Consider the following 24,783-nt stretch of genomic DNA (forward strand, 5'->3'; position numbering starts at 1 on the left):
AGGTCTCCACTATTGGTAAGACAAGCATATTTCCTTAGCCTAAAAGAGAACTTAATCTATCCTCTCTTTTCAAAAAGCTGTGAATGCAAATACAAAGCATCTCTCAAAAAAGCTTCGCGATCGGGTGGTCTTCGTAAAAGAAAAGACCGATCATAAATAACTAAAGTATGTTGTTCACAAAACGTTAAATATTATTCAACAAGAGCTACTCCTGTAAGCGAGGTATTGTAGGCCCTTATATGCATGGCAAAATCTTGATATCGCAAATTGAAATCTTTTATTCGCCTGTCGACAGAATTATTGCCTTATTACATTGACAACCTAAAATTAAGTTCTTAAATTGAACTCCTACTTAACTATTTGTTAGTTTGTTCATTGCCGGAAAGTAGTTTATTTGTTGGTGCTATGCATGACCTCTCATTTTTTTTCTCAATTTAAGTTTTATTTATTTCACGAAAAATGATTGTTTTGAAAATGTTTTCCTAAAAAATAATTATTTATATCACTTGAATAATTAATCACTAATAAAAATTTGATTATCCTTAATGGTTTATGTCCAAATATTTTTATGGACATTGAAAATATTTTTTGTTCATTCATTTTTGTAAAAGATGTAGTAATAATTTTTAGGAAACTATCTTTCAAATCATTTATTTTTTACAAAACAAACATAATCTTGTATTTCTATCCAAAAAAAAAAAAAAAAAACAGAGGATTGTATGAAATTGACATTACTTGTTTTAATAACCTAACTACTACCAATTACTCATCAAATTAAAGATTATATGTTTCAATTCAATCGTGTAGAATCATGAGAAATATGATAATTTAGGAAAATTGTACCATAGCTCCAAACTTTATGTACAAAATGCAACCGGGCACTAAACTTTTCAATTGGTTCACTTAAATTCTAAAATATTTACTTAAAAGTGCAATTAAGTCCTCCACCTTTTTATTGGCGAATGCAATTAAATCCAAAAATGATGTTGGAAGGGCAATTTAAGATTGTCACATTTGCAATTTTAAAGTAATACATTGAAAATTTTTAGTACTTTTTATTGAAAGGACTTGATTTCACATTTTGAAGAATATTTATAACTTAATTGAACTAATTAAACGATTTAGCATTGCAAGTGGCAACCCTTGTGAGGTCACTTCATGACGAGCAAATAGGATATGATTTGATTGATAATAAAATATTTGCATAGTGATATATTTATCTTTTTATTAAATAAAAGAAAATCTATATTATTACATGATAGCTCTGTTTATCGTAACGATCATCTTCACTGGTCATGATCATTATCAAGTGGTTGCCTTTTGTCGAGAAAGAGAAATTTGGTGACCACCACAGCCGTGATAGCTAATGGGGCCAATGGCAGCATTGTTGAAAAGTAAGATCGTCTTGAATCAGACATATTAAACCCATCATTGATCTTTATCTTCTTATCTAAGTTATCAGAAAATTTCTATAGAGCGTTTTGGGTTGCCAATAGCAGGGAGTTGACATCGGGCTTATAAAATCCGATGCCATCGAACTTGCCTTGGGCCGGGCCCATCGGCCCAGGAGCCGAGCCCGACACCTGTCGCCGCGCGGGAGCGTCCACAAAATATCTCTCCATTGGTCACCAGACTCACTCACCACATGTGAGTTGGGGTGGGGATAACTAATGAAAATATCTCTCTCTCTCTCTCTACCTGTGCAATTATCAAAACTTAAAAAAAAAAAATAATTTAGGCAATTTCTCCCTCACCTTCTCCTCCTCCTCGAAAGGCCTAAATGCCAACACCAAGCGAAAGCGATCATTGAGAAGACGATGCTCCCTTTCTCGAACCCCGAGACCGGCTATTGTCGGTTAAAGCGCTGTCTTTTTAGATTCCTCCCCACACAGGGCTCCGGTCATGGGCTGGCGGCAACCTGCCGCGGGTCACCGGCTGCTCCCGGTCGTCCCTTTTTGGTTAGACCCTTCTTTCCTTCCCGCAACATCATCAGCTTCTCAACCCTCTCTCTCTCTCTCTCTCTCCTCCCCTGTTTTTTTTTTCACTCTTTCTCGTTCCCCTGTTCACGTTCGATCCCCATCAAAAGATGATATTCCCCGCTTGATACCTCTCGTTCACGCCCCGATTTATCTCCCCTTGAAAGTTTTCGCCTCCCCGGCTCCGTTTCTTGAAGGTAAAATTCGATTTCCTTTCTTCGTTGGTTCGATTTCAAGACTGTATCTTTTGTTTGGTTCTTTTTTTCTCTGTCACTGTTGAGAAAAAGAATTTCGAAGAATTTGTAGGAGGGACTAGTTGGTTTGGTTTGATTAGTTATTGGGTACTGTCGTGTGAATCGCCGTGGGTTGATGATGCTTGTCGGACTGTCAATCTGTTGCTCGTGGGTAAGGTTGGAATATGAAGAATCGGGTCTTGGAAATTGCCGATTGTGCAAGAATTGCTACCCTTTTTAGATAGATGCAGAACCTTGAGCTTGCAGTTTCTTTTCCCTTGCATTAAATGGGTTTTCTTGATTTTTGCTGGCTGAAAAAAATCGTGTGTTTTTTCGCTTCCTTGTAGTTTTTGCTCAATATCCTACCGACCACTTGTGCTTTGCCAATTCCAGTGGCCTGCTACTCTTGCTTGATTGCTTATCAAAGTGAAATTCGAAAACTTTTTGATTTTGTTCATATGGGGTCTGCCTAAATTCCTGTCCGAAAATGGTATTTTGTGTCCTGAGTTGTTTCTTTTTTTCTTTGGCTTTTGATCTTGTAGTTTTGGACGAGGAAGAACTTGTAACTTGGTAATGAAGACTACGAAGGGCAAGGGCCCGGCCAGGAGCTCAAGGGAAGCCTTGAAGCCTGCTGATGACAGGTTATGCAGTTGCTCCTTTCGATTCGAAAACTTATACTGTGTCTGATCAATTCCTGTAGTAAGATCATAGAGCACTTCAGCGGCTGGCCTCATCGAGGCAACCGCCTCACTTAGCCTACTCTAGTATGTAATGTCATATAGAGCAGTTGCATGAATGTGTTTAGTGGGGGTACTGATAGCCTATGTTTCTCTGTTGTGTTCAGAATGGTTGGAAAGAGAAAGGCAGCAGCTAGGCCTGAAAGCAAGCGGAAAGTCAAGAAGGATAAACAGGCCAAGAAAGACCCTAATAAACCAAAGAGGCCTCCCAGTGCTTTCTTTGTGTTTCTGTGTGTATCTTCTTGTCCTCCTCCTTTTTGGGTTTGTTTTTATCTGTGCATGTGGGTGGGTGGGTGTTTATGTAGCTCTTATTAATCTTGTGTTGCTACAGAGAGGAGTTTAGGAAAACTTTCAAGAAGGAGAATCCTAACATAAAGGCTGTATCAGCTGTAAGAACATAATCTCTCACTATCTATTGTCTGCCATCCATTTGGTGTGAATTATTGATGAAATTGATTTGTTAACTGAAATGTTTTAATGAAGGTTGGGAAAGCTGGAGGAGAGAAGTGGAAATCCATGTCTCAGGCGGTAAGCATGACATTTTCCAGATGCCTGTATTAACACTTGATGTCGGCGGGATGTTTGCTGATAATAAATGTGTTGCAGTCTTGGGAGGTGGCATTGTAGCATTAGGTGCTATAATTTAGAACCAACATTGCTTGTTTCAAAGAGCTTTTGGCTCCAATGATTCATGGCCTGTCTTTATCTTGGCAGGGGTTTTTGGCCTTTCGCCTTTAAGAATTCAGTCTATATTTAGATGCTTTCAAGTTTCTGATTGCGCTCTTCTTGCATCTTTTAAAGGAAAAAGCCCCATATGAAGCCAAGGCTGCAAAGAAGAAGACCGAGTATGAAAAGCTGATGAACGCCTACAACAAGAAGCAGGTAAACCATCTTACAGTTATCTGAATTGCAACAAGTTTTTCTGTTGGCATTTTGCTGGCTATTAAACACCTTTATTTACTCACGGTGATAGGAGAGCGTGGATGAAGATGGTGATGAGGAATCAGAGAGGTCCAAATCCGAAGTCAATGATGAAGATGAAGCTAGTGCAGAGGTATCTTTTAATTTGTGGTTATGATTTCCAGCATTATTTTTGTTCCTAGATATCATCATGGAATGGTTTTGGAGATGATTGAGTGATCATCTTTCCGTCTTTCCTATTGGGAGTGAAACTTTGCTTGTGACTGTCCTTACGCTGTTGGCATGACCACAGCATATTTGAAAGTTGCCTTTTCACTATTATTTGGTGCCTTTCCATATATTAGTACTAGGCAAAGAATGCCACACCAGAGAAAAAAGTGTCGAGAGAGATGTGACCATTGCACTTGAGGGGGAAGAAACTTTAAACTGCACAGCTGAAAATTTTGGGGAAAGTTTTTGGTCCATCATGAAACTGTTTTAGAGCTCATATTGCTTTAACATGATTACAATGCCTCCAAAACAGGATGTACAATAAATAGATAATATTGCAGGCGTTAGCATAGAATGATGCATCTTGTCTCTTGCATTGGCCGTGGATTGATCCACCCCTACGTATTTGTTTTGGGCTGTAGGAGGCTCAGGAGGATGAGGAAGAAGAGGAGGAAGACGATGATGACGACGACGATGAGGACTGAAGAAGGATGTTGTGGAACTCCCTGGTCGAATAGGTCATCTTGTGGACAATTCTGGACTGTAGGTATACGATGCGTTGAGCTCGCATATGGCACTTCTGGTTCCTGAGTCTAAATTCTGTTTTTTGTTTTTTTGGCTTTGGCCAGATTCCTATGGCTTGTTGTATAACATGTTCTGGTCCACAGAAAGTGCTTGTTGTTGTTACCCAAGTAACATAATCTATCTTATGTCTCCGCCGTTTATGGTCTAGCATTTTGTTGCTTACAAGGCTTGGTTGGCTAGTTTCATGACCATGCACGTGCAAAAGCTGGCAAATTTTGCTCTTCTATTTTCTGCTTTTTGTATTGTAGAGTAGTGCTTTTCTGGTTGAAGCAACTCGACTCCCATAACGAAGGCTGTCAGTCTGGTCGGGATCCTTGGATGCACAATACACACTTCCGAGTGTTCAGTACGAGGCCACGTTTAACAAGACTCGCATGAAAACAGAGTACTACGATGTTTATAGAAACCTATTATTCTTTGTGACTCCCGATATATGATTATACAGATCGTTATTTAATGATGTGGTAGGAAGATCATCTTTTGTGAGTTTCTTTGGTTATTGCTAACGTTAATTACTGGAACGGGACCCTCTCTCTCTCTCTCTCTCTCTCTCTCTCTCTCTCTCTGTCTGTTCATGTTAAGCGGCTGAGATCATTTTTAATGCATGGTCAAGATCGCAGGGTGTTCGCTCCTGATCTTCTTTAAGAAAGTAGAGAATGAGATGCATTGATAATGCTTCATCAACAGAATTGTATGAAAAGACTTGGAACGAATTTCAACCTTAATGGAATTTTCCTGATGCGCAAAGGAAACAGCTCAAAACCCTCCAAGTTAAAGATCTCTGCTCCTGTATTTTGGAAGATTCTCTTGAAGAAAATAGAAAGCTATGATTACGCCGCCTGAACATTCCTCATTTTGAGTTGAAAATTATTATTATCATCTGAGTGCACTAAAGAAGCCTCTGGGCTTTACGCTTCCATGTAAAAGAATATGAATATTCATACAACAAGTTATATTGATCACACATTTATATACAATTCTAAATGGGTAGCAACTAGCAATGTGATGAATAAACATATGCACAATGATGTATTATCTACAAACACAATCTATGTCCAAGTACGACCTCCACCGGAAAAATCATTAGAAATGAGGATCGTAGGAGACATGAACAGGATCCGGGACTACGAGAGGAAGCTTCTGTACGTACATAACCAGTCTCTTCATGTTCTCTCTGGCGATGGAGTTCAGGTCGAGGATCTCGACGCCGCTCATATATATCCACAGGTCACCAGAGTCTACTCTCTTGAGACTGTCTCGGCAGAATGGGCAGGACTGAGACCTGGCGCGCCTGAAGCAACCGAGCAGATGAAACATACATCAATGGAATTGGATATTCAGTTTAAATCAAGCAAATGACATGACCCATCAAGCACTACCAGCACGACTCAACATTTTAATGTCCAACTTTTATTTGCAATATTCAAGATGATGGAGTAATCAGACCTAGATTTAAAAATTGATCTTACACACTGACACGGCAATGTATCCCTTGCATGATTATTCTACTGTTGGAGAGACTAGTGCTGAATACATGTGGCTAAATGTCTTTCTAATTTCAGTGAGTGGTTGTTCTCTAATACAGGGGATGTCCACATTCAGGCATACATTTTCTGAGCAGGTCTAAATCACACAGACTCCAAAACTGTCATAGTGTCCATACACCAGGATGTAGCAACGCACAGATATTTCTCTTTTAACATGAAATGACTTACCAATTACGGTAACACTTCATGCACATAGAATGATTGCAATGCGGCAGTACAATCTTGCTACTCATCTCCATGCAAATGCCACATTCCTCTTCCCTCTCAATATCAATTTCAGATAGTTTTCCCTTGTTAAGTTCATCTTTTCTTTTGTACTTGGCAGCACATACTTCTTTTTGCTTCCTCTCTTCCACGTCAGATATTCCTCCGTGAAGTTGCAGGAGAGAGGGAAATATCACACCTACTCATGAAAAGCAAAGGTTGATGTAGGATTCAGGTGAAATATCCTTTGGGATAGTATTTATGAAATTCTGATAGGACTTAGAAGAGGCATCAACAGTGAAGGGAAGAGCCAGAACTTCATTCCACTAACCATAGAACTCTTTAATGCTAGCTTTTCTTTCATGAATAGACACGGTGGTCTTGCCATCTACATAAGCCTGCAATAATTACCATCAAATCAGCACATCCTTGAACAGAAGAGATGCTTTCTTTAAGTCCCTTCCAAAATTTGGCACAAGGAGACAACCACTATGTCATTAAAGAACAAAAGAAAGCAAGGAAGTGCAGTCTACCTTGTAAATGAGAATCCTGAGCAGTCCTAAGGTACCGGCGAGGTGGCAGTCAGTCCACTGAACAAGAAACAGCAAAAAGCGAGCAGCTGGGCTACAGGATAATCTCATCTGAAGACAGGCACCATCGTATTCCCGAGGGTAATCCGAAGCTCTGATGTCCAAACAAAGAGCAGTACCAGTTAGCTGCTGAATTCGTCAGGCTCGGTGCGATGGCAGAGACAACATTCTCAATAGATTCACTATACACCATGTTGGATCAATTCAAGAAAAACACCGCAGCAAAGGTTAAATACAAGGCAAAAGGGTAAGTTGGTCATGGAGTAACTGAACAGATAACAAGGCCGAACGAGCTCAATTCGCAGGGAGGGAGCAAGGACAAGGGCTATGGCACATCACACGTTGAGTGGTCATCAAGATCTGTTTCACTGCAGAGCCCGTGTAGACACTTCACGCACAGTCCCTTCTTAAATGAACAAGAAGTCTCAGCATCCGAATGGGAACTGAAATATGCTGCGATGCGGAAGAAAAGAGATAGCAGGACACAGCACAAGCTTTCACCTCCAAATTCAAGAATCTACGACAGAACAACATCTACCGGCATCAACGCGCGAAATCTTGCTCAGCCGGTCGCGCAAATCAAGAACAGAGAACCCAAGAAAAAAATCACAACAAAAAATGAAATTTCCAAAAAAGAAACATAAAACAAGAAAGATCCCCAGATATAGAAATATCTATAGCGGACTGCAAGAGGATAGCGGGTTTACAGAGTATTGGCGAAGTGAATGTCGGCTTCGAGCGACTTGAGGGAGTCCTTGAACGATTTCCGCATGTCTCTCTCCCGCCTCCTCTCCCGCAAATTCCCATCCAACGACCGCAAAAGACAGAGACGACACCCCCGTGAGCGAGCGGTCTAGCAGCGCTGGCCCCCGGCACGGCACGACCCACAAAGAGAAGAACGAACCCCCCGCCGCCGCCGCCGCCTCCGCCGCCGCCACCCCCGCCGACAACGGAACAAAAAACGCCGCCGAACCAGCCCCGCGCGAGCACGGAGCCGACCCACTTGGACGAAAGAGGAGACACCCTCTCTCTCTCTCTCTCTCTCTCTGTAGAGTTCGTGCGGGCAGGAGAGGTGTGTCAGAGCAGAGGAGGAGTGGCGTTTCGGACTGGGGGAGAGAGAGAGAGAGAGAGAGAGTGGAGAGGGTGGGGGTAACTTGGCTTTCGCTTGGTTCGCACGTAACAGTGCCGCTCAGCTCTCACCAGCACTTACATTTATATTGTCAATTAGTTTAAACCCAGCAGAAACCGAGGGGGTAGAGAGAGAGAGAGAGAGAGAGAGAGAGAGGGGGAGGGTGAAAGTACGAAACTGCCCCTGGATTTTCTCTGAATTTCTTGGTCGGCCCCACCAGCGTGCCCCGATCAACTTGGATCGGGTTGATCGGGCCCACGGATGGGGTCTACACTAGGGTGAGTATGACTTCAGGATAAAATATGACAATTGAATTGAACTGGTCATAGGAATCGGGCGTTTGCGTGATTATTGATTCAAAAAAAAAAAGGTAGAATTTGTGCTGTGCAATTCGATTCTTATTACTAGATAAGCACGATTATGTGTTTTGAATTTTTTATTATTTGTTTTTATATGGTCAAGTTTATTAATTATTGTCATTGACATATGGAGGATTTGTGTTGATGTATTTGCGTCCTATCTTCTTTAGCTTGAAATAAAAAAAAGGAAAGAAAAAAGAAATTGGCTGATTTTTAAGTAAATTTCCTATGACCAATTGAGACGGTAGATTTTAGATTTTCAAGTATGCAAGATAAGTTTTAGATTCTAGAGTAAGTTCCATTTAAAATCCGAATCGATCTAGAAACCGCTCATCCTAATCTGTGCGCGCCATGGTGGTGAAAATCATTGACTTTTGAAAAATTGTTTTTGGTGGTCTCCGGCAAGGGGGACGAGCCTAAGGGATAGCTTTGCTCCTAATGCAAATTTAACAGATAATAGGAAAAATATGAATTTTATCTGATTTCTATGCATATTTGAACTTTTTCCCCGAAAAAAAACAAAATACTGTTCAAACTCTGTCTACTAAAATTGACTTCCCTAGCAACCGGTAATGTGGACACGGAAGCAACTTATGTAGCCGCTAAATGTCCAGCAAATCGCACGCAGCACTCACTTTAGTTTAAAAAAGTAAGGAAAAATCACCGAAAAATGCACCTTGTATTTCACTCAAATGACCATTTACATATATTGTTATAAATTTAATGTGAAAATGATAAGATTTTACAATTGAATCGAGGTGAATTCACCATAAATATATGATCCAATCCGAAGGTCACTAATTACTCTATGGAAAGAGATAATTCATTAATCAAATCATTTACAGGCTTTAGTATTTTCCACACTTAGATTAAGTCAAAGTAAATCACATGTATTATCTCATAACCTCTCACAAAGAACTCGTTCAAAAAACTCACCGAAAGAAAATATGATATTCATTTTATTTGCTCAACTCTATCTAATATTAGAATTAAAAAAAAAAAATCTAATATTAGAGTTGGATACATATATTTTATTCCTATCTAGAGTACAAAAACTTTCTGACCAAAAAAAAAAAAAAGAATTCAAAAACTTTTTTTAGGAAATCTACTCAAATTAGGAAACTCACTCAAACTATTGATATATTCTCAACGATTTTCGCATTGACTTGACACTTAAAGTCGATTCATAATGCTTATTATCTATCTCAACTCTCTCGATGCCATGATGGATGCTTAACCATCATAAACGGTCTATCAAGCTCAAGTTGAGCCTGAAATTGTCTAGAAGAATGAACTCAGTTTACATGTCTACGGCATATTCCGATGGAAGAAACTTCCTCAAGATCACATCCTCTTTTGACATGTTAGTTTTGCGCATAAATTTTGGTCACCAATGTTAATTCTGGCATAAGAGACATGGGTGAAGGTGGGCATTGTGGTTAGTAATGTGGTCCAATTACAACCTTTGTGATTCAGTTTAGAGAAAGAGATCAGGGATGAAAGTGGATGTTGATGGAGATTCAAGTTGAGTTATGTTGGTAGAAAATGATACCTAAATTAAAGGGAGCTAGACCTCATACTAGGAGAGATTATTGAGATATACGTGTGAATTATGTTAGAAAAGTCACACATTAGATAATTAGTGTGATGTGGAGCATTTAATATATTTTAATAGCCTACAACCCACTAGGTTTAGACTTTTGAGTGAAGATATATCTAATTGAATATATGGGTTTGGATTTAGGTTCACTGCCTTGTACTCCCAGCATATCTCTACAATCTAAAATACTGAATACACACTCGAGTTCCACATTTGACCTTTACGAACATTGTGTACCTTCACATCAATTAGCATTGCATCATCCTTTGCGAAAATGTCATTTTTTTCTATCGAGTTTTACATTTGACCTTTTATAAACATTGTGTACCTTCACATCAATTAACATTGCATCCTCATTAGCGATAATGTCATTTTTTTTCTAATTTTCTATCCCTAGATCCTCAATTCTCATACCAGCCTAGAACACTGGAACCACATAAGAAACCAAACCACTCCGGCCTCAAGTGAGATACTAAAATGAGTTGGTGAGGAAAGATAATTTATTCTTTCAATATTAGGTTTTACTTTAAGGTATATAAGATAGGTGTACGTCAGAATAGGGATATGTAAATGGTTATTTGATGAAAGGTGAAGTGTATTTTTGGTATTCTCTCCTAAAGGGAATATGATAATCATTGGAGTTTGAAAATCGACACCTACATGAATAAATTGAAAGAGAGGGAGATACTCTATAGTTGTTATGGAAGGACCAAAGTGAACTATTTTGAGAAGGTGAGGAATCTAATTGTACTAAAAACAAAAATTCCAGAATATCATTGATAATGAGACAAAAGAAGTGGGCCACTTGAGCCTTGTGTCGCCATTAATAAAACAGAGGAAGGCAAAAAGGAATCGCCAACCACATCACGCGACTTGTGATTGTACTTTGCATCCTACAGCTTCTTGTTTGCGAATGCCAATTTTGATCTCCATTTCGTACCACAAATTTCCAAATGCCAAAAAAATAAAGAGAATTTTCTCGTACTTCAATAAAAAATAATTAGGCATTTTGCTGAAAGACATCAACTTGCATTTTTATTGTTGTTGTTAGTATGTGCTTAGCGAGATGGTTCATTCCATATTCAAGTTCTTTATTTTACATTTTTTTTTCGAAAGCAAAATTGGGAAAGAGGTTGGACGAATTTGATCTCTAGATCTAAGGCCTGGGGTCGAATACGCACATAAAAAAAGATAAGAAAGAGATGACTGGCAATGGTTGCATTACTAGTGAGAGGGTCACAACACCCTCATCGATGCCTATAAAGCAATGCAACACCCATATAGCTTTGTTTTGCTCGACCGATTACTTGTGCATGGATTGGTTTGGCACCCTTTGACTGAGCACACGGAATCGTCTAACCCACAATGATGAAAAGATATTTCATGCGATAGTTGCATGATATGATAGGGTGTAATAAAATTGAAACAAGTGACTGCAGAAAGAGATAAGTAAATGAAAGTCCTAAAAATTGTAAAAGGTGCAATTAAGTCATAAAAATTATCAAATTAATACAAACGAGTCTTTTAATTAACTTTGTCTAACTTGGTTAAAGAAAAATGATGATGTGGCTTTTTTTTTTAATACTTTCTCTCTCTTACTTTGCTAAAACATTGTTTTCATTCAAATTTGATTTTGAATACAATTTTTTTAAAAATGAAATAAAAATAACTTAATTTCATAAAAAGTTGGAGAAAGCAAATGGCTAGGGTTGCAAGCCCTTGCCATCCTTGCCTCACCATTGTCGAAAAAGACCCAACAAAGGTGGGATGGTGAACAATTAAGGCTTGCAACTCCGACTGTATGGTTTCCCAATTATTTTTTTTATTCAACTTTTCTTTATTTGGATTTAAATGAGCTGTATTAAAAGAAGAATTATATTAAAATGATATTGTTTTAGTCACGTGGATGGAATCATTATGTAATAAAGAAAAAGTATTAAAAACTCATGTAAGTATTTTCCGTCAATCAAGTTGGATGAAGTTAATGCAAAGACTGAATTGCATCAATTTAATAAATTTTATAATTTTATTATATTTTTTACAAACTTTAAAATTCAATTATTTTTGTCATTATAAATTTTTAAATTTCTGGAGCATTTTATCCTTTCAAAATTAGGCACCGCCACCAAAGACGACAAATGTATCACTCAAGTAAAAGTGAGCGGTCGGTCACATCACATCAATCTTGTCATCCGCGCAATAAATACTAGATACACCACCCCTCCCCCTCTCTCTCTCTCTCTCTCTCTCTCTCTCTCTATTTAAATTGTAGATAGATTGATGTGGGGTCACTTTTAGTGCCGGAAAACGACGAAATTTAAAGCGCACAAAAAGATAGGAAGAGGAGTGAGTTCGAAGACATCGACATTCGCTAATTACAGGTTGAGTGCGATTGCACGTAAGCACCGGTTATGGCGTATTTTCAATGATTATACGAAATTACTTGGGCATCCTCTCGAGTTTGACAGAATTACTCGGACGCCCCCTTACGTTTTCAAAATTGCACTCTACGCCCTCGTCAAAGACCCTCTTGGTTTCAAAAGATTAGTAAAGTGCTGAATGGTCATGATTATGTTCTTCAAAGTATAGCAAGAACATAAACAATTAGTTACAATTTCACCAAATTCCATGTTCATACCATGAGTTCTCATGTACAATCAATTGACGTAAATATCTTGTTAATGAGTATCTCAAAACATTTGTTAAATATACTTAACAAGAAAAATATTATGATTTTTAATAAGTGATTACACGTAACACAAGAGTCGGTAAATTGAAAATTATAATATTTGCTTAAATGCATTTTAAATGAAGTATCTCTAAAATACTCATTAACAAAATCCTTGACATCACACTATAGATTATTGTGTGTATTGAACTGTAGTTTAGAAGGCACAAAGTAACCAAAGCAAGTCAAAGACGTTAAACAATTTTTGAGGATTTTAAATGATGTGACAATAAAAATTTTGTAAGTTAACAGACAAAACCAAATATACTTTGGAGTTGATTGTTATCTCGGGTCATATGGCTTTACACCTAGGGATGCAATCAAATTGAGTTAAGTTGATATAGTGCCAAATTTCAGCTTAACTAGAATTATCGATTCGAAGCTTGAAACTTAACTCAAGCCCCATAGAGTACTCTTTTGCTGCTTGAACTCGGCCCCATATAAAACTTGACATATACATTCGAGCTTGACTTGATTTTGACTAGATTTAAAGTATGTACAATTTAACATACTCAATTCGAACAAGATCGACTGAGATCCAATCACGAGGTGAATCACGCTAGACCGTGAAAGAAGAGGATGTATAAGTTAGAGTTTAGACATTCGGGGTTGAAGAAGAAAAAGAACAATGGTGATTTGAAAGGGAGAAAGACTCAACTGGTTTTTTAGACATCATGAATTTTGTGTATTTCTGATCAAGCGGGTCGGGTCACTTTAACTTGGACCCCGATTGCTTTGCGTGTCTCTTCCTTGGTGACGTGGAGTTTTGTAAATTCAAAGTCAACTTTTCATGGACCAACCAGGAGTTCGAGTAATTTTGACAAAATCGAGTGGGTGTCGATGTAATTTAATCCAATAATTTAATCTATTTGGAGAAAATTACACAAAACTCCCATATACTTTGGAAGTAGTATACGTTTGCCCCTTAAACTTTTGACGGTTATACATTACCCCCGAGCTTTCGTTTTGTGACAACTATTAACCCTTAGTTATATGTTCTGTTAGCATGTGCAATTCACATGACTTCTCAAGAGGAAAAGTGTACTTTTTTTTAAAAAGGAAATCTCTCTTTTCCATTGATTTGCATAAAATGAAGAATAATAAAGTGGAGAGAAAATAAATAAAATAATAATGTCAAAAAATTAGTCCATAAATAATTGTGAAGAATAAAAAAATTGATGAATATATTAATAGAACTAAACGATACTTTAAGGAAAAAATATTAAGTAAAATGTAAAATGCGTCAATAACAAAAATGTCAAATTACAAAAAATGAATAAGGAATTATGTACTTTTAAATGGTCAATTAATGAAAATTTCGATTTATAAAATTATATAAAAAAAATACTACCTTATATTTATATTAATCATTTTATATGAATTGAGGATATCATTTTCTTTTAAAATTTTTCTGAAATATTTCTTTTAATTGAGTATAATGTATTAATTAACCCTCTAAATATGTATTTTTTTTTTTTGTCGATACTACTCTATTCCTACTTTATACCCACTCTCGGACTTTTACCTCGTCTCTTACAAGGCGTGAGAGTCGAAACCCACTTTTGAAACTTACGCGTTCCCACCCTATTCCCCTTGAGAAGGTGGGGATTTGAACCCCTCACCCCCTCTTTCATGTTGGAAGGGTGGCCACTGGGGCGAATCCCAGTGGTTTCTAAATATGCAGATTGAATAATCTGTTTTTGTCTTTGACATGTAATTGAGGCATTTCCCCCTTATTTATTTATTTAATTTGTGTTTATTTTTTCTCAAATTATCCTTTTATTTCTATTAAAGTGGCTATATGTATCAAATTTTAACAAATTCTTTGTTAAAATGTATTTCTTTCAATTAGTAGTATTTCAGTTCATTTAGTTTTCTACAATGTTGTATATCTTTCCATTTTATGGAAATCAAAAGTTAAGAAAAGATTTCTGCAAAAAATAAGAAGAAAATATTTTCTTACCCTTTACAAGTCATGCGCATTCACACGTTAACGGAGCAAATAACAGAGCCAACGCTGTAACAAAAAATGAGAGAGCACAGAGGATATCGTCCGACAGTAGTTGAAAGTTCGGCACGAACTATACTACCTTCAAAGTCTACGGGAATTTTGTATAATTTTTTCCTAATTTTTATTAATAATTTCATTTTTTTCCAATTTGGTTCCTGTACATGCGGAACGACTCATATGATTCCATCCAGAAAAAAAGGTTCTTGTGCATCTCACGGAATCTGTTTTTCAGCACGGAATCTTTGTTTGACCCCTCAAGTAACTTATTGCCCGAGTACCTTTTTTAAATATTCCAATAATAAGACCAAATACACAATATTAAAATCGGAATTGGGAATCTAATTCGTGCAATCAAAAGCAGATTACAATACCCAATTCTTTATTTGTATTGCTGCTTTTTCGTATAATTATTTCTCTGGTGACAAGGACATCCCAACCAACCGAAAAAGAGGAGGAAACAAGGATAACCACTTTGGCTTCATTCGTGTTGTGTGAAGCAACCATTTGCTTGCAGGACCGACACACTCCCTATCTGCTAAAATTATTAAAGAGAAAAGAAAATGTGGGATTATCCGGATTAAGTACTTAACACTGTTTTCCTTTAGCTTCTATTTCGTCAAACGACAAAAAACGAAGAAGAAGAAAGAAGTTTCGCGGACGATGCTCGACGACCATCAACATGTTCAAGATCCAAGTTTGGGAGATCGAGAATTGTCCGGTAAATAGGTTCTAGTTGCATTCATGTCGGAACGACATGACGCAAAAACCTGACCCTTTTACTATTAACAAAAAAAAAACAAAAAAAGCTTTACGGTTACATTGAAATACTTTGGAAATGGCATGAAATGATGCAGAATTCTTATCCTTGGACGCGTGTCACTATCCAAATCCCCTATCTGAGCATGGAAGCTTTTGGAGGAATATCGAGTTGGAGCTAACTGCCAAGCAACTACTACCACCATAAAAATTTGGCGATTGGGCTATGAATTATTATATCATTAATTCTCGGATGATTTTAGAAAAATTATAATTTGGGTTTATGTAGTTTAGTTAGCACGCCATACAAGAAATGAAGTATTCCTTGCGCACTCGCCACTTCATTGATTTGGCGTGTTCTTTATGCAAACGAGAAGAGAAAAAAAGGAAAGGGGGGAGGGTCATTAGAAGAAATGCGGTGTGCAATTAATTATGTGAAATTGGCATTGTCTTTTGACCTAGTGGGCATTGGAGATGAGGAGATTGTAGGTCCCTTTTGTAAGGGGGAATTTGCCCCTTCTGTCTTCTCAAAAAGGGCAAGGGGCAAGAACTTTGCTTTCGTTGGCGCGGGTTTTTCTATGATCCCAATTCTCGAGGTCGCGGCGGCTGTCGGGATAGGGATGAGAATAAATATCATTGCTTAGGAGCGTTGTCGGATGAACGTGATGATGAACATATAAATGAGGCGGGATCGGTGCCTCGTTCCACTCCTGACTTCCGTTTAGCCCGGTGAGGACAAGGAGATAGGACGGCCATAAGGTGGCTAGCTATAGTGTTGCTATTGTTAGGTCATCATCACTCATTAAGTTTGGGTTGAAATCACGGTCGCCGCGGAACGCGAAGTCGGCTGTCATCACATGAAATTAATAAAAATCGAAGCACGATGGATGTATCGCGGTCTTAGCTACTTATGAATTTAAGTGCAATAGCTGAAACCGGAAGACCTTAAGCAAGAAAGACCAAAGGCGTATCTTCCATTAAAGAGCCACCAACTTCCGGCGATTTAAATTAACCCCCCGGCTCTGAAACTTGATTCGAAAGGTGCACCGACTTGTAAGTTTTGCATCAGTGTTAGCGTCTGTTGCGTTCAGAATAAGTTCTTGCCGATTTGCTGTTAACTAGCATCTGCTGCCGAACCCCAGCCAAGGGTCTCCGCCGTGGCCATTCGCCTGAGGATGAATGCCGCCTCAAGCAAGGTTGGGCTCACCCGAGACCGGGAACCTTGGGCATCTGGTGTGACCTGCCAACGAAAACCCTTGCCTGAGGCACGTACTGGCATATGAAAACAAATCACCCGAGGGTCACTCCCTCATATAATTACATTATAGTTGTGCTAGATGTGATATTACAGCCTTATCAACCGTTACAAGGGGAGCGGTATAAGACCGCCGCTGCAGCACTTGTCCACCAAAATGAAAGACACCACATCACATCAGCTTTCATAGAGAACTGTATAGAACGAATGATCAAAGTTCAACTGTTCAGAAGATTTTACAAATTCCACCGAGCCAAGTGATTGCTAAAAGTATGATGACGCGGTTATAATCTCCTCCATGTATAGACCTCTTGGAGATGAAAATTCCCCGAGTCAGACGTATTTCTTTTCCTTGTCTTGTTGCCTTGTCAAAGCAGATAATGTCGGACACGGACACTAACATCCTAATAAAAGGCCAAACTCTATATGCAGACAACAACTGAATACTTTCCTCCTCCCAAGCAATAGAAGGTCAGAATCGAAAACTACTTATAGCAGCTTGGATTAGGCAAGAGCCGCAAAATTTCTGGCTGTTTAGCCCAAGAAACCAGCTTAAGTATAGATTGCCAGCCTGATGACTCCAAAGTTATGACTTGTTCGAGGGCTCGTTCTGTTGGACCAGCATTTACAGTTATGACTCAATCCGTCATATTGCAGAAATCTGATCAATCAAGATTTCCTTCGGAACCCTCAGAGTTATATTATGTCTATCCCAACCAGCTTCATCCAGCTGCTGCAGAAAATCTTCGAACCTCTTTTCCATCTCGGAAAGGCTCAAAGCCAGCTGATTGTTTACATCGGCTGCATTGTCCCAGTTCTCATGCAGCCAATTAGCTTGCCACAGACCCCGCAACACTGATGAACTTGTAGCTCCGACCTGATTAGATGAGATTATATTAGAGAAACAACAATGCATACATGGAGTTACCTCATATCTGGCCCCATTGCTTAAGTTAAAAAGCCATACCTTAAATGCAATGAAGATCTCAAAGTCTTCATGACTTGAATTTACACTAAGAATGTATTCCTCCTTTCCATATAGTTTCAAAAGTTCACTTACCTAAGGGCGCAAAAAAGATGTTTTAGCATATTTCTTTTCCAGCCAATTAAGAACTAATTCGTTTTTTTTTTTTTTTTTTTTTTTGGTTCGATCAAGAATTGACTCTTGACTCTAACGAGGAAATCCATCCATCCAGCAAACTAATCTAATCAGGTGAAACCCGACCAAGTTAGGTTCAAATAAGCAGCTTTGTTTATTTAAGAAATCAACTTGAGAATTGGGAATTAAGAAGTTCACTTCAAGTGGCCAAGAAAATATTTTTGCACAATCATTTTAAGTTAATGGCAAGCTCATCCAAGTTCAATAAAGGAAACAGTATTCACTGCCGATTGAACAATAGTCACCTTTTGATCTGTCTAAAGTCCCTTCAGAAGCATAGTAAGTAATGATAAACTAATTAAACTGACTTCTTCGAGCACAAAACTGACTCCCCCAATACTGTATGCGTTCTTCAAATTAAAAAAGTCACATCTCATTTTGGCCAAAAGAGGTAAGAAAAAATCATTATTATTCAGCCTAAATATGCAACCCAGTTTGACAGGATGAAATCCTGGACCCTGGCAGGGAATTTGAGTCTGAAAGTTTCCTCAATACTTGATGTAATAGGAAATAGACTTTAACCATATGAGGCCATAAATTCTGCATACCTGAGAAATAGCCTTCTCACCTCTTATCATCTCTTCAAATGGCACACCAAAACGTATATATGGCTTCAAAAATCTTTGCCAAACAAGAATATTTTCTCTTGCATTGCATTCATCACATCCTAAATCAATTAGGCATTACGACTGATCAACTGAAGAAGAATCAGAATCACAAAAACCTGAAATATGTATAAATTTACCAGGAACTTTTGAGCTTGACACATGTGATTTTACAAGTATTCGAGCACGCTTGATATTTATCTGCCAAAATGATCGCATTAAATCATCAGTTAAGAAAAACAATGATTATAACAATCTACCTCCTTCTACTATCCTCCTTTGTCTAATTCTGTCTAACCAGCAGAAAGCAGGGTCTTCGAGAAAAGTGGAAGAATAGCATAGAATCTTGAAAAGGGTGTTCTACTAACACAAAAACAATTATCATTCCTAGCCTTCTTTCTCTTGATGGTCAATGATAGGTGTGAACGTACCGTATTGAATTTCAACACTGAGAGAGACTGATATCGTAACCAAAGGTGAAAAAGTCTCACGCTCGTCCAAGTCAATGCTAAAGACTGATAAGATTTAACAAGACCAGGTGTATCCTGCATTGGTAATTGCAAATCAATGTGAACTGATGTTTCTTTCATGTACAATACATTCCTAAGTTAAAGAAATAGGACATCACCTAATAGTAAAGCAGATGACTTACCAAAATAAGTATCCCTATAGCTAAACCGAGCAATTGAGCAGCTACTTCCCAAACTTCCTCCTGAAAACATTCTACAATCATCAGGAAAAGCAGAAGATGGCCTTCATGGAAGATTAAAGAGACAATCTAAGACGAGGCTGTTCCTGGCCCTTTCTTTTTACTAAAATGCTTCCTGACAAAATTCATAAGCATGCTTCTAGCCAGTTCGCAGCTAGCTGCTTTCATTAGACAAGCAGCTACTATTTAGTTATGCCAGCATCAGCTTCCATATTGACACTTATTATTCAGGAGAATAGAAAACAAATAGAGCATAATATAGATGATGATCAATTGGAGTGACATTGCTTTTCATGCTACAACAGAGCAATGCAGAAGAAACTTTGTTCACATGTCAATCAATGACAACAAAAAAGAATCGAAGATGCATCCAACATGTAATAAAAGTAGTAGGTTAAAGCTCTTTTTTAAATACTTTTTAACATGCATTACTAGGTGAACTATCACATCATTTCCACAGGAAACACGTGCTCCATATCATGCAAATCAGATTGACTATTTGCTCAATACTACTGATACTTGCTTATGAAGCTTCCAGAAAAAGCACGGTGCTGCTTTGATAAGGTTTCAGAACATTCTGGACTTGTCAGGAAGCACAAAAGACAACTTAAGTAAGGTTTAATAGAAGATTGAGATTCTCAGAAATTATTAGTTATGTTCATCCAAATCTCCCCCAGGCCCGCCTAGTCTGATGGTGACAGCCTGCTAGGCTGATCTTAGCACGGGTTAGGCATCCACGGATGCCATTTTCATAAAATGATCAAATCTAAGTGTACCTAACCTTGTCAATAAGCTATTTGTGTAAAATCCATCATCAAATGAGGACAAAATTAGAATAGATGCTTTAAGAATGAAACAGATAAGGAATGGCAATAAAACACCAAGATCACAATCTCAAATTTGCATTATCATGTGCACTGACATTTGCAGCAGCACTGTGGTAGTTGTACCTTGGCTGCTACTTCACCCAGATTTCCAGACATTGCAAAATGGTTTTGAATCACACGGAAGGAAGGATCTTTTAACCCTCTCGCAACAGCCTGTTCATATGATGTTTCAACAAACAAAGAAAAATTAGATTAGATATGGCAATAAGCAGAAAATCTTTAGCAGTCGGAGAAGCAGTCCAGTCATGTGTATATAGATGGAAAAATGCAATCAAATTCCTTCACAAAATTAATACCAAGTGCGAGGTAAAGCATGTGGAGAGCCAATACACCTATTCCTACCACTGCATGGAAGCCCAGTTTTTTTTATCATCTCATGCATTTATGCACTCTTGCTTTAATCTTAAAGGAGCAGACTTGAGTAGGCACTCTGAATTTTTTTCTGATTTTTACGAAAGTTAGGAATCCAGCCCTTAGCCACCACCAAAAAAAGGCAAGGAAAAGAATGAATCGTCCAAGAGTCCACTAAGCAAGAACAAGAAAAGCCAACATCCTTTTCCTTTTCTTCTTCCGCTTAACTTAACTGTTTCAATTAAATTTAGTCTGCTTTGGTTGCTTATGTAAGTCTGAAGAGCATGATATTCAACAAAGATACAATATAGAAAAAAAAAATATTTTTGTCAGAATTTACTCCTTTCCAATCATTCTATCCATCTCTCTTTTGCTTCCAAACTGTCTTCTTCATGCTACGGATATTTTCTTTTGGCTATCTATGTCAAGATGGCCAATTCAACTCACTCTAAAACTTACACTTAACTGATAGCATCCTAGCTCATGGTCAATCTTATATCAAGGGCTTTTTCCATTCTGCATATAGAGGTTCAGCTACCCAATCCTTGAAAGCCATTCACCTTCCCCCATCTATGGTCCCAACTTCTCATTAAATAAGTTTCATTATATGTTGATATGTAAGATGAAAACTTTAATCAAACATGAGGCTCTTTGAATTTGAAAATTATTATGGTTTCATGCCAAAATTCAGTCAATGTAAAAGTATGATTCAAAGCTTATTAACAACAATCAACACTCAAGAGTTTTGTATCTCAAGTCCCACCAAATCTCGGCCATACCTACTCTGGAACATTTCAGATAGCCCACAGCATGTAAATAAATGGTGAACCAAAGGAATTAAAGCTAATTTACAACAGAGTAATTAAAGCTTAGTGACAGGCCTATGCCTTTTGGAAAGAAACTTGCAGCAAGCTTAACTTATTATTTACCTTGGCAAGATTACCGAGAGATGCAAGCGGTAAGAAATAGGCAGGATAAAGTTGAGTTGTCAGATCAAAGATGCTGCACAAATTTAATAGTGTCTTCTCATGAGAACTAAGATTTGATATCCAAATAACTGATGCCCAATACAGTGAACAATACCTTCCAGCGCTGCCAATAAAGTCTGCATACATTCGCCACTGTTTTGGATCATCATCAAAGACGTTCCCAAATCGGCCACCTGGAAAATTAACAGCTATTAGAGCAAATTACAGTGGAAGCAAATTCTAACCTCAAGCTATATTCAGGATATACAGACCAATAAGTAAACGGCCAACAGCTCCAATGCCATCCTTTGACACCCATCTGATTAACAGATAAAGAAGCAGAGCTCATTCCTACAAATGGATTATTTGATTCACATGAAAGTGGAAATGGAAGATTATAGACAATAACTTACATAAAAGATTAACGGTGGGGGAAGCAAATATCTGCATGAGTGCAGTGTTCAAATACAGCAGCAGGACATAGTTATGTGCCTGCATCTGGGTTTTCCAGTCTGCGTGCATATAACTTTGTCTCTATTCATTGCTGCATGCTTTCTACGTCTGTGTGCATGTATCCTGATGCACGCATTGTCGGGTGCGTGCGAGAGAGAGAGAGAGAGAGAGAGAGAGAGAGAGAGAGAGAGATGTTACCTAATGGCAGCAGCAGAAGCAGCGGCAGTGCTTCCTGAGAAAGAGCCCACACCAACAGCCTGCACTATCATGCTACAAGTTAGTGATGTTCTTATCCAGAATCCATGGCATGACAAGTACTGAATTCCAAGTTTTCTAGCACGAAAATCCTTGATACAGAGCCAGATAATGGCCAAAACTACACATTTAACACAACATATTGAATATAAAGCAGAATATTAGGCTTGACAGCTGACAGTGACATGCCTTTAGGAGACTCGAGGTGACCAGCGCGTGACAAATCCATCCAGTGACATTCGTGGGAAACTGTAACAACATATACTGCAAATAATCATCCGAAACCGACTCTGCAAGGAACATGAGAAAGCACACAAAAAAGAAACATAGTAAAGACTAAAGAACACAAAAACCACCAAAAGCAGAAATCACAACAATCGAAACCTTAATCCAGACAACAGATGCTGCTCACCTGGAAAGCCCGAGGGGAATATAAAATCTTTTACGGAATCAGGTAGCAACGCTAATTTCAGGTCATCAGCAAGCGTCCCCTCAATTTCATTTTCGTCCGATATGTGTTTTCCAAGAGAAATTTTCGACAGCGAGTTGTCATGTAATGTATACCTGCATACACGAGAAGAGCAGAGCAAAAGTCGGGAAAACGAGAAGCGCATTAACTTGCCACAGCAGAGCTTTTCAGCCTATGCCTTACGGAGAACATGATCATCATTTCCATAACGACATAAAAACTAAATCCAGAACAACATTCTTTTCCTCCTCCACTTAACAAACCGCAGCATCACTTTCAGTTCGGGCGAACGGCGGGAACTCGAAGGGCATTGCGTTTTCTTCCCCGAGCGATCGACCTAACCTCGGCTCTATTTCGCTCCTCGGCAACGTCTCAGAGAGCTCCGAAGAGCGATCGATTCACTATGATGAACGATGCAAGAGAGCGTGATTTGGTCTGACGAGCCGAAACTCATCGAGCTCAGTTTCGATTTCAGCGTTCATTCGCACGAAATCCACGGCGGAGCGCAATCGAGAACATTCGGGAAAAACAGAAGGAGAGCGATCAGCTGACGAACCTCTTAGCGGTGCCGTCGCCGTACCGCTCCACCAGAACCACGGGAGACGGAGCCTCGCACCTGCTTCCGAAGAAAAACCGCACGTCACGAACGCGGCGGGGTGGAAGGGAAGGGAAGAAGCAGGTTCCGGAGCTTCACCTGGGAATGGCGGCGTCTTCGTGGTCGGCGGCGCGTGGAGGAGAGCCGCGGGAGCAGGAGGAGGGAGGCGGCGGCGGCGGCGGCGGCGGGGCTCCGCCGTCTTGGCGGCTGCTTCTCCGCCGGCGGGGGCGGCGGGAGAGGAGGAAGGCGCGGTGCGGGAACGAGAGGTGCACCGTTTGAGACATGCTGACTCTCTGTGTTTTTTGTTATCTTCTTTCCTCCCATAAAAGATCGGTTGACATAAAGAAATTTGGAAAATTTTGTAGTAAGAGCCTCATAAACTATTTGTATCTCAAAAGAGGTCCCTAGAGTGGAAATTATTAAATTTTTTTTTTCCAAAAGTCCAAGGACAATTTAGTCTCAACGCATACTCCCAGCTGACGATACAATGAGAAAACGGAGAGAAAAGAAAAGGGGAAAAAAAAAAAAAACCTTAGCCATGACAAGTGTTTCACTGGTTTTGGATCTTGCAACGACATTCGCCAAGTGTTATGTTTTGATTTTTATTTAAGGGGACTTAGGTTTTGTCAAGTACTAATAGAGATATACTATAGTCTTGAATTTAATGGAATCGTTTAGTACAATCTTGGAATCAATGATAATCAATATTAGCTTAATTCAAACACACTTCAATAAGCTAATGAAAGACTAGTAAGATCAAGTAATTTATACAATATCGAAAGTAGTCCAATAATGCTGAACAATAAAAATAATATTGATAAGGCACTACTCCTAGATTGATTTGAAAATACAACATCAGAATCTAATCAATAATACTGAATAGTGGAAACAACATCGAATAGGTATTGCTTTTAGGTGTATATGAGAACATAATGTTGGAATTTAATTGACGACGTTGAACAGTAGAAATAACATTAGGTATGTGCTACTACTATATGGATATAAGGACACAACGTCAGAATCTAATCAATAATACTATCTAAAATATAGACACTTGTCGGAATTGAATCTACGATAGGAATCTGAAACAATAGCTAAACTAGGTTGGCTAAGATAATTATAAGGATAAGATAAAGGATTTTGATATGTTGTTTGGGAGGCTCTTCATTGGATGTTTGTAGCATTTATATGCCAATTTGGTAACCGTTGGTTGGCTAATCCCTCCTTGAAAGTCGCTTTACATTCTCTGCTTAACCGCTTTATTCATATCTTGTTGCCTTCTGACTTGTTCGACGATGTAGGCATGACTTGTTTTGCAAGTATTAACTGCACTTTTGATTTTGCGTGCCCTTTTAAGTATCGATTGTTCCCACCTAAATTTTGGTGCCAATTCTATTTGAATTTTACGTCTACAATAGTGTCTGTTGGCCTGAATACGTGGCAATCAACTACTTTATTGAATCACACATTTCCACTTGTAGGCCCATCAAA

At 38.6% G+C, this 24,783-nt stretch overlaps 3 protein-coding genes across 5 annotated transcripts; 1 reads left to right on the forward strand and 2 right to left on the reverse strand.

The window, feature by feature from the left end:
* The first annotated feature begins 1,990 nt into the window (after positions 1-1,990).
* LOC104419103 (high mobility group B protein 1) lies at positions 1,991-4,827 on the forward strand. Its single transcript, XM_010030683.3, has 8 exons — positions 1,991-2,173; positions 2,752-2,850; positions 3,054-3,176; positions 3,278-3,335; positions 3,430-3,474; positions 3,748-3,828; positions 3,920-4,000; positions 4,500-4,827. The coding sequence occupies exons 2-8, from the start codon at positions 2,783-2,785 to the stop codon at positions 4,560-4,562; spliced, it is 519 nt and encodes a 172-aa protein (XP_010028985.1). The 5' UTR covers positions 1,991-2,173; positions 2,752-2,782; the 3' UTR covers positions 4,563-4,827.
* A 720-nt stretch (positions 4,828-5,547) lies between these two features.
* LOC104419020 (E3 ubiquitin-protein ligase AIRP2) lies at positions 5,548-8,192 on the reverse strand. The gene is made up of 5 exons (XM_010030558.3): positions 7,711-8,192; positions 6,947-7,097; positions 6,745-6,811; positions 6,378-6,612; positions 5,548-5,953 (listed from the first exon to the last, which is right to left on the reverse strand). Exons 1-5 carry the CDS (start codon positions 7,773-7,775, stop codon positions 5,746-5,748), a joined length of 726 nt encoding a protein of 241 aa, XP_010028860.2. The 5' UTR covers positions 7,776-8,192; the 3' UTR covers positions 5,548-5,745.
* Positions 8,193-16,866: 8,674 nt separating this feature from the next.
* Positions 16,867-23,606, reverse strand: LOC104418868 (protein root UVB sensitive 5). 3 transcript variants are annotated; one of them, XM_010030370.3, is made up of 15 exons: positions 23,392-23,606; positions 23,254-23,313; positions 22,641-22,792; positions 22,418-22,518; positions 22,172-22,230; positions 21,793-21,839; positions 21,636-21,714; positions 21,482-21,554; positions 20,265-20,354; positions 19,258-19,317; positions 19,037-19,150; positions 18,746-18,806; positions 18,549-18,667; positions 17,809-17,901; positions 16,867-17,718 (listed from the first exon to the last, which is right to left on the reverse strand). In XM_010030370.3, exons 1-15 carry the CDS (start codon positions 23,574-23,576, stop codon positions 17,488-17,490), a joined length of 1,524 nt encoding a protein of 507 aa, XP_010028672.2. In that variant the 5' UTR covers positions 23,577-23,606; the 3' UTR covers positions 16,867-17,487. The 3 variants fall into 3 exon arrangements, 2 of the variants coding, with proteins under 2 accessions (XP_010028672.2, XP_039162013.1); XR_005548109.1 differs by having other exon boundaries at positions 17,664-17,718; positions 18,569-18,667; XM_039306079.1 differs by lacking the exon at positions 17,809-17,901.
* Between the last annotated feature and the right edge of the window lie 1,177 nt (positions 23,607-24,783).

This window comes from Eucalyptus grandis, chromosome 1, assembly GCF_016545825.1.
Source record: "Eucalyptus grandis isolate ANBG69807.140 chromosome 1, ASM1654582v1, whole genome shotgun sequence".
Classification (NCBI taxonomy): Eukaryota; Viridiplantae; Streptophyta; class Magnoliopsida; order Myrtales; family Myrtaceae; genus Eucalyptus; species Eucalyptus grandis.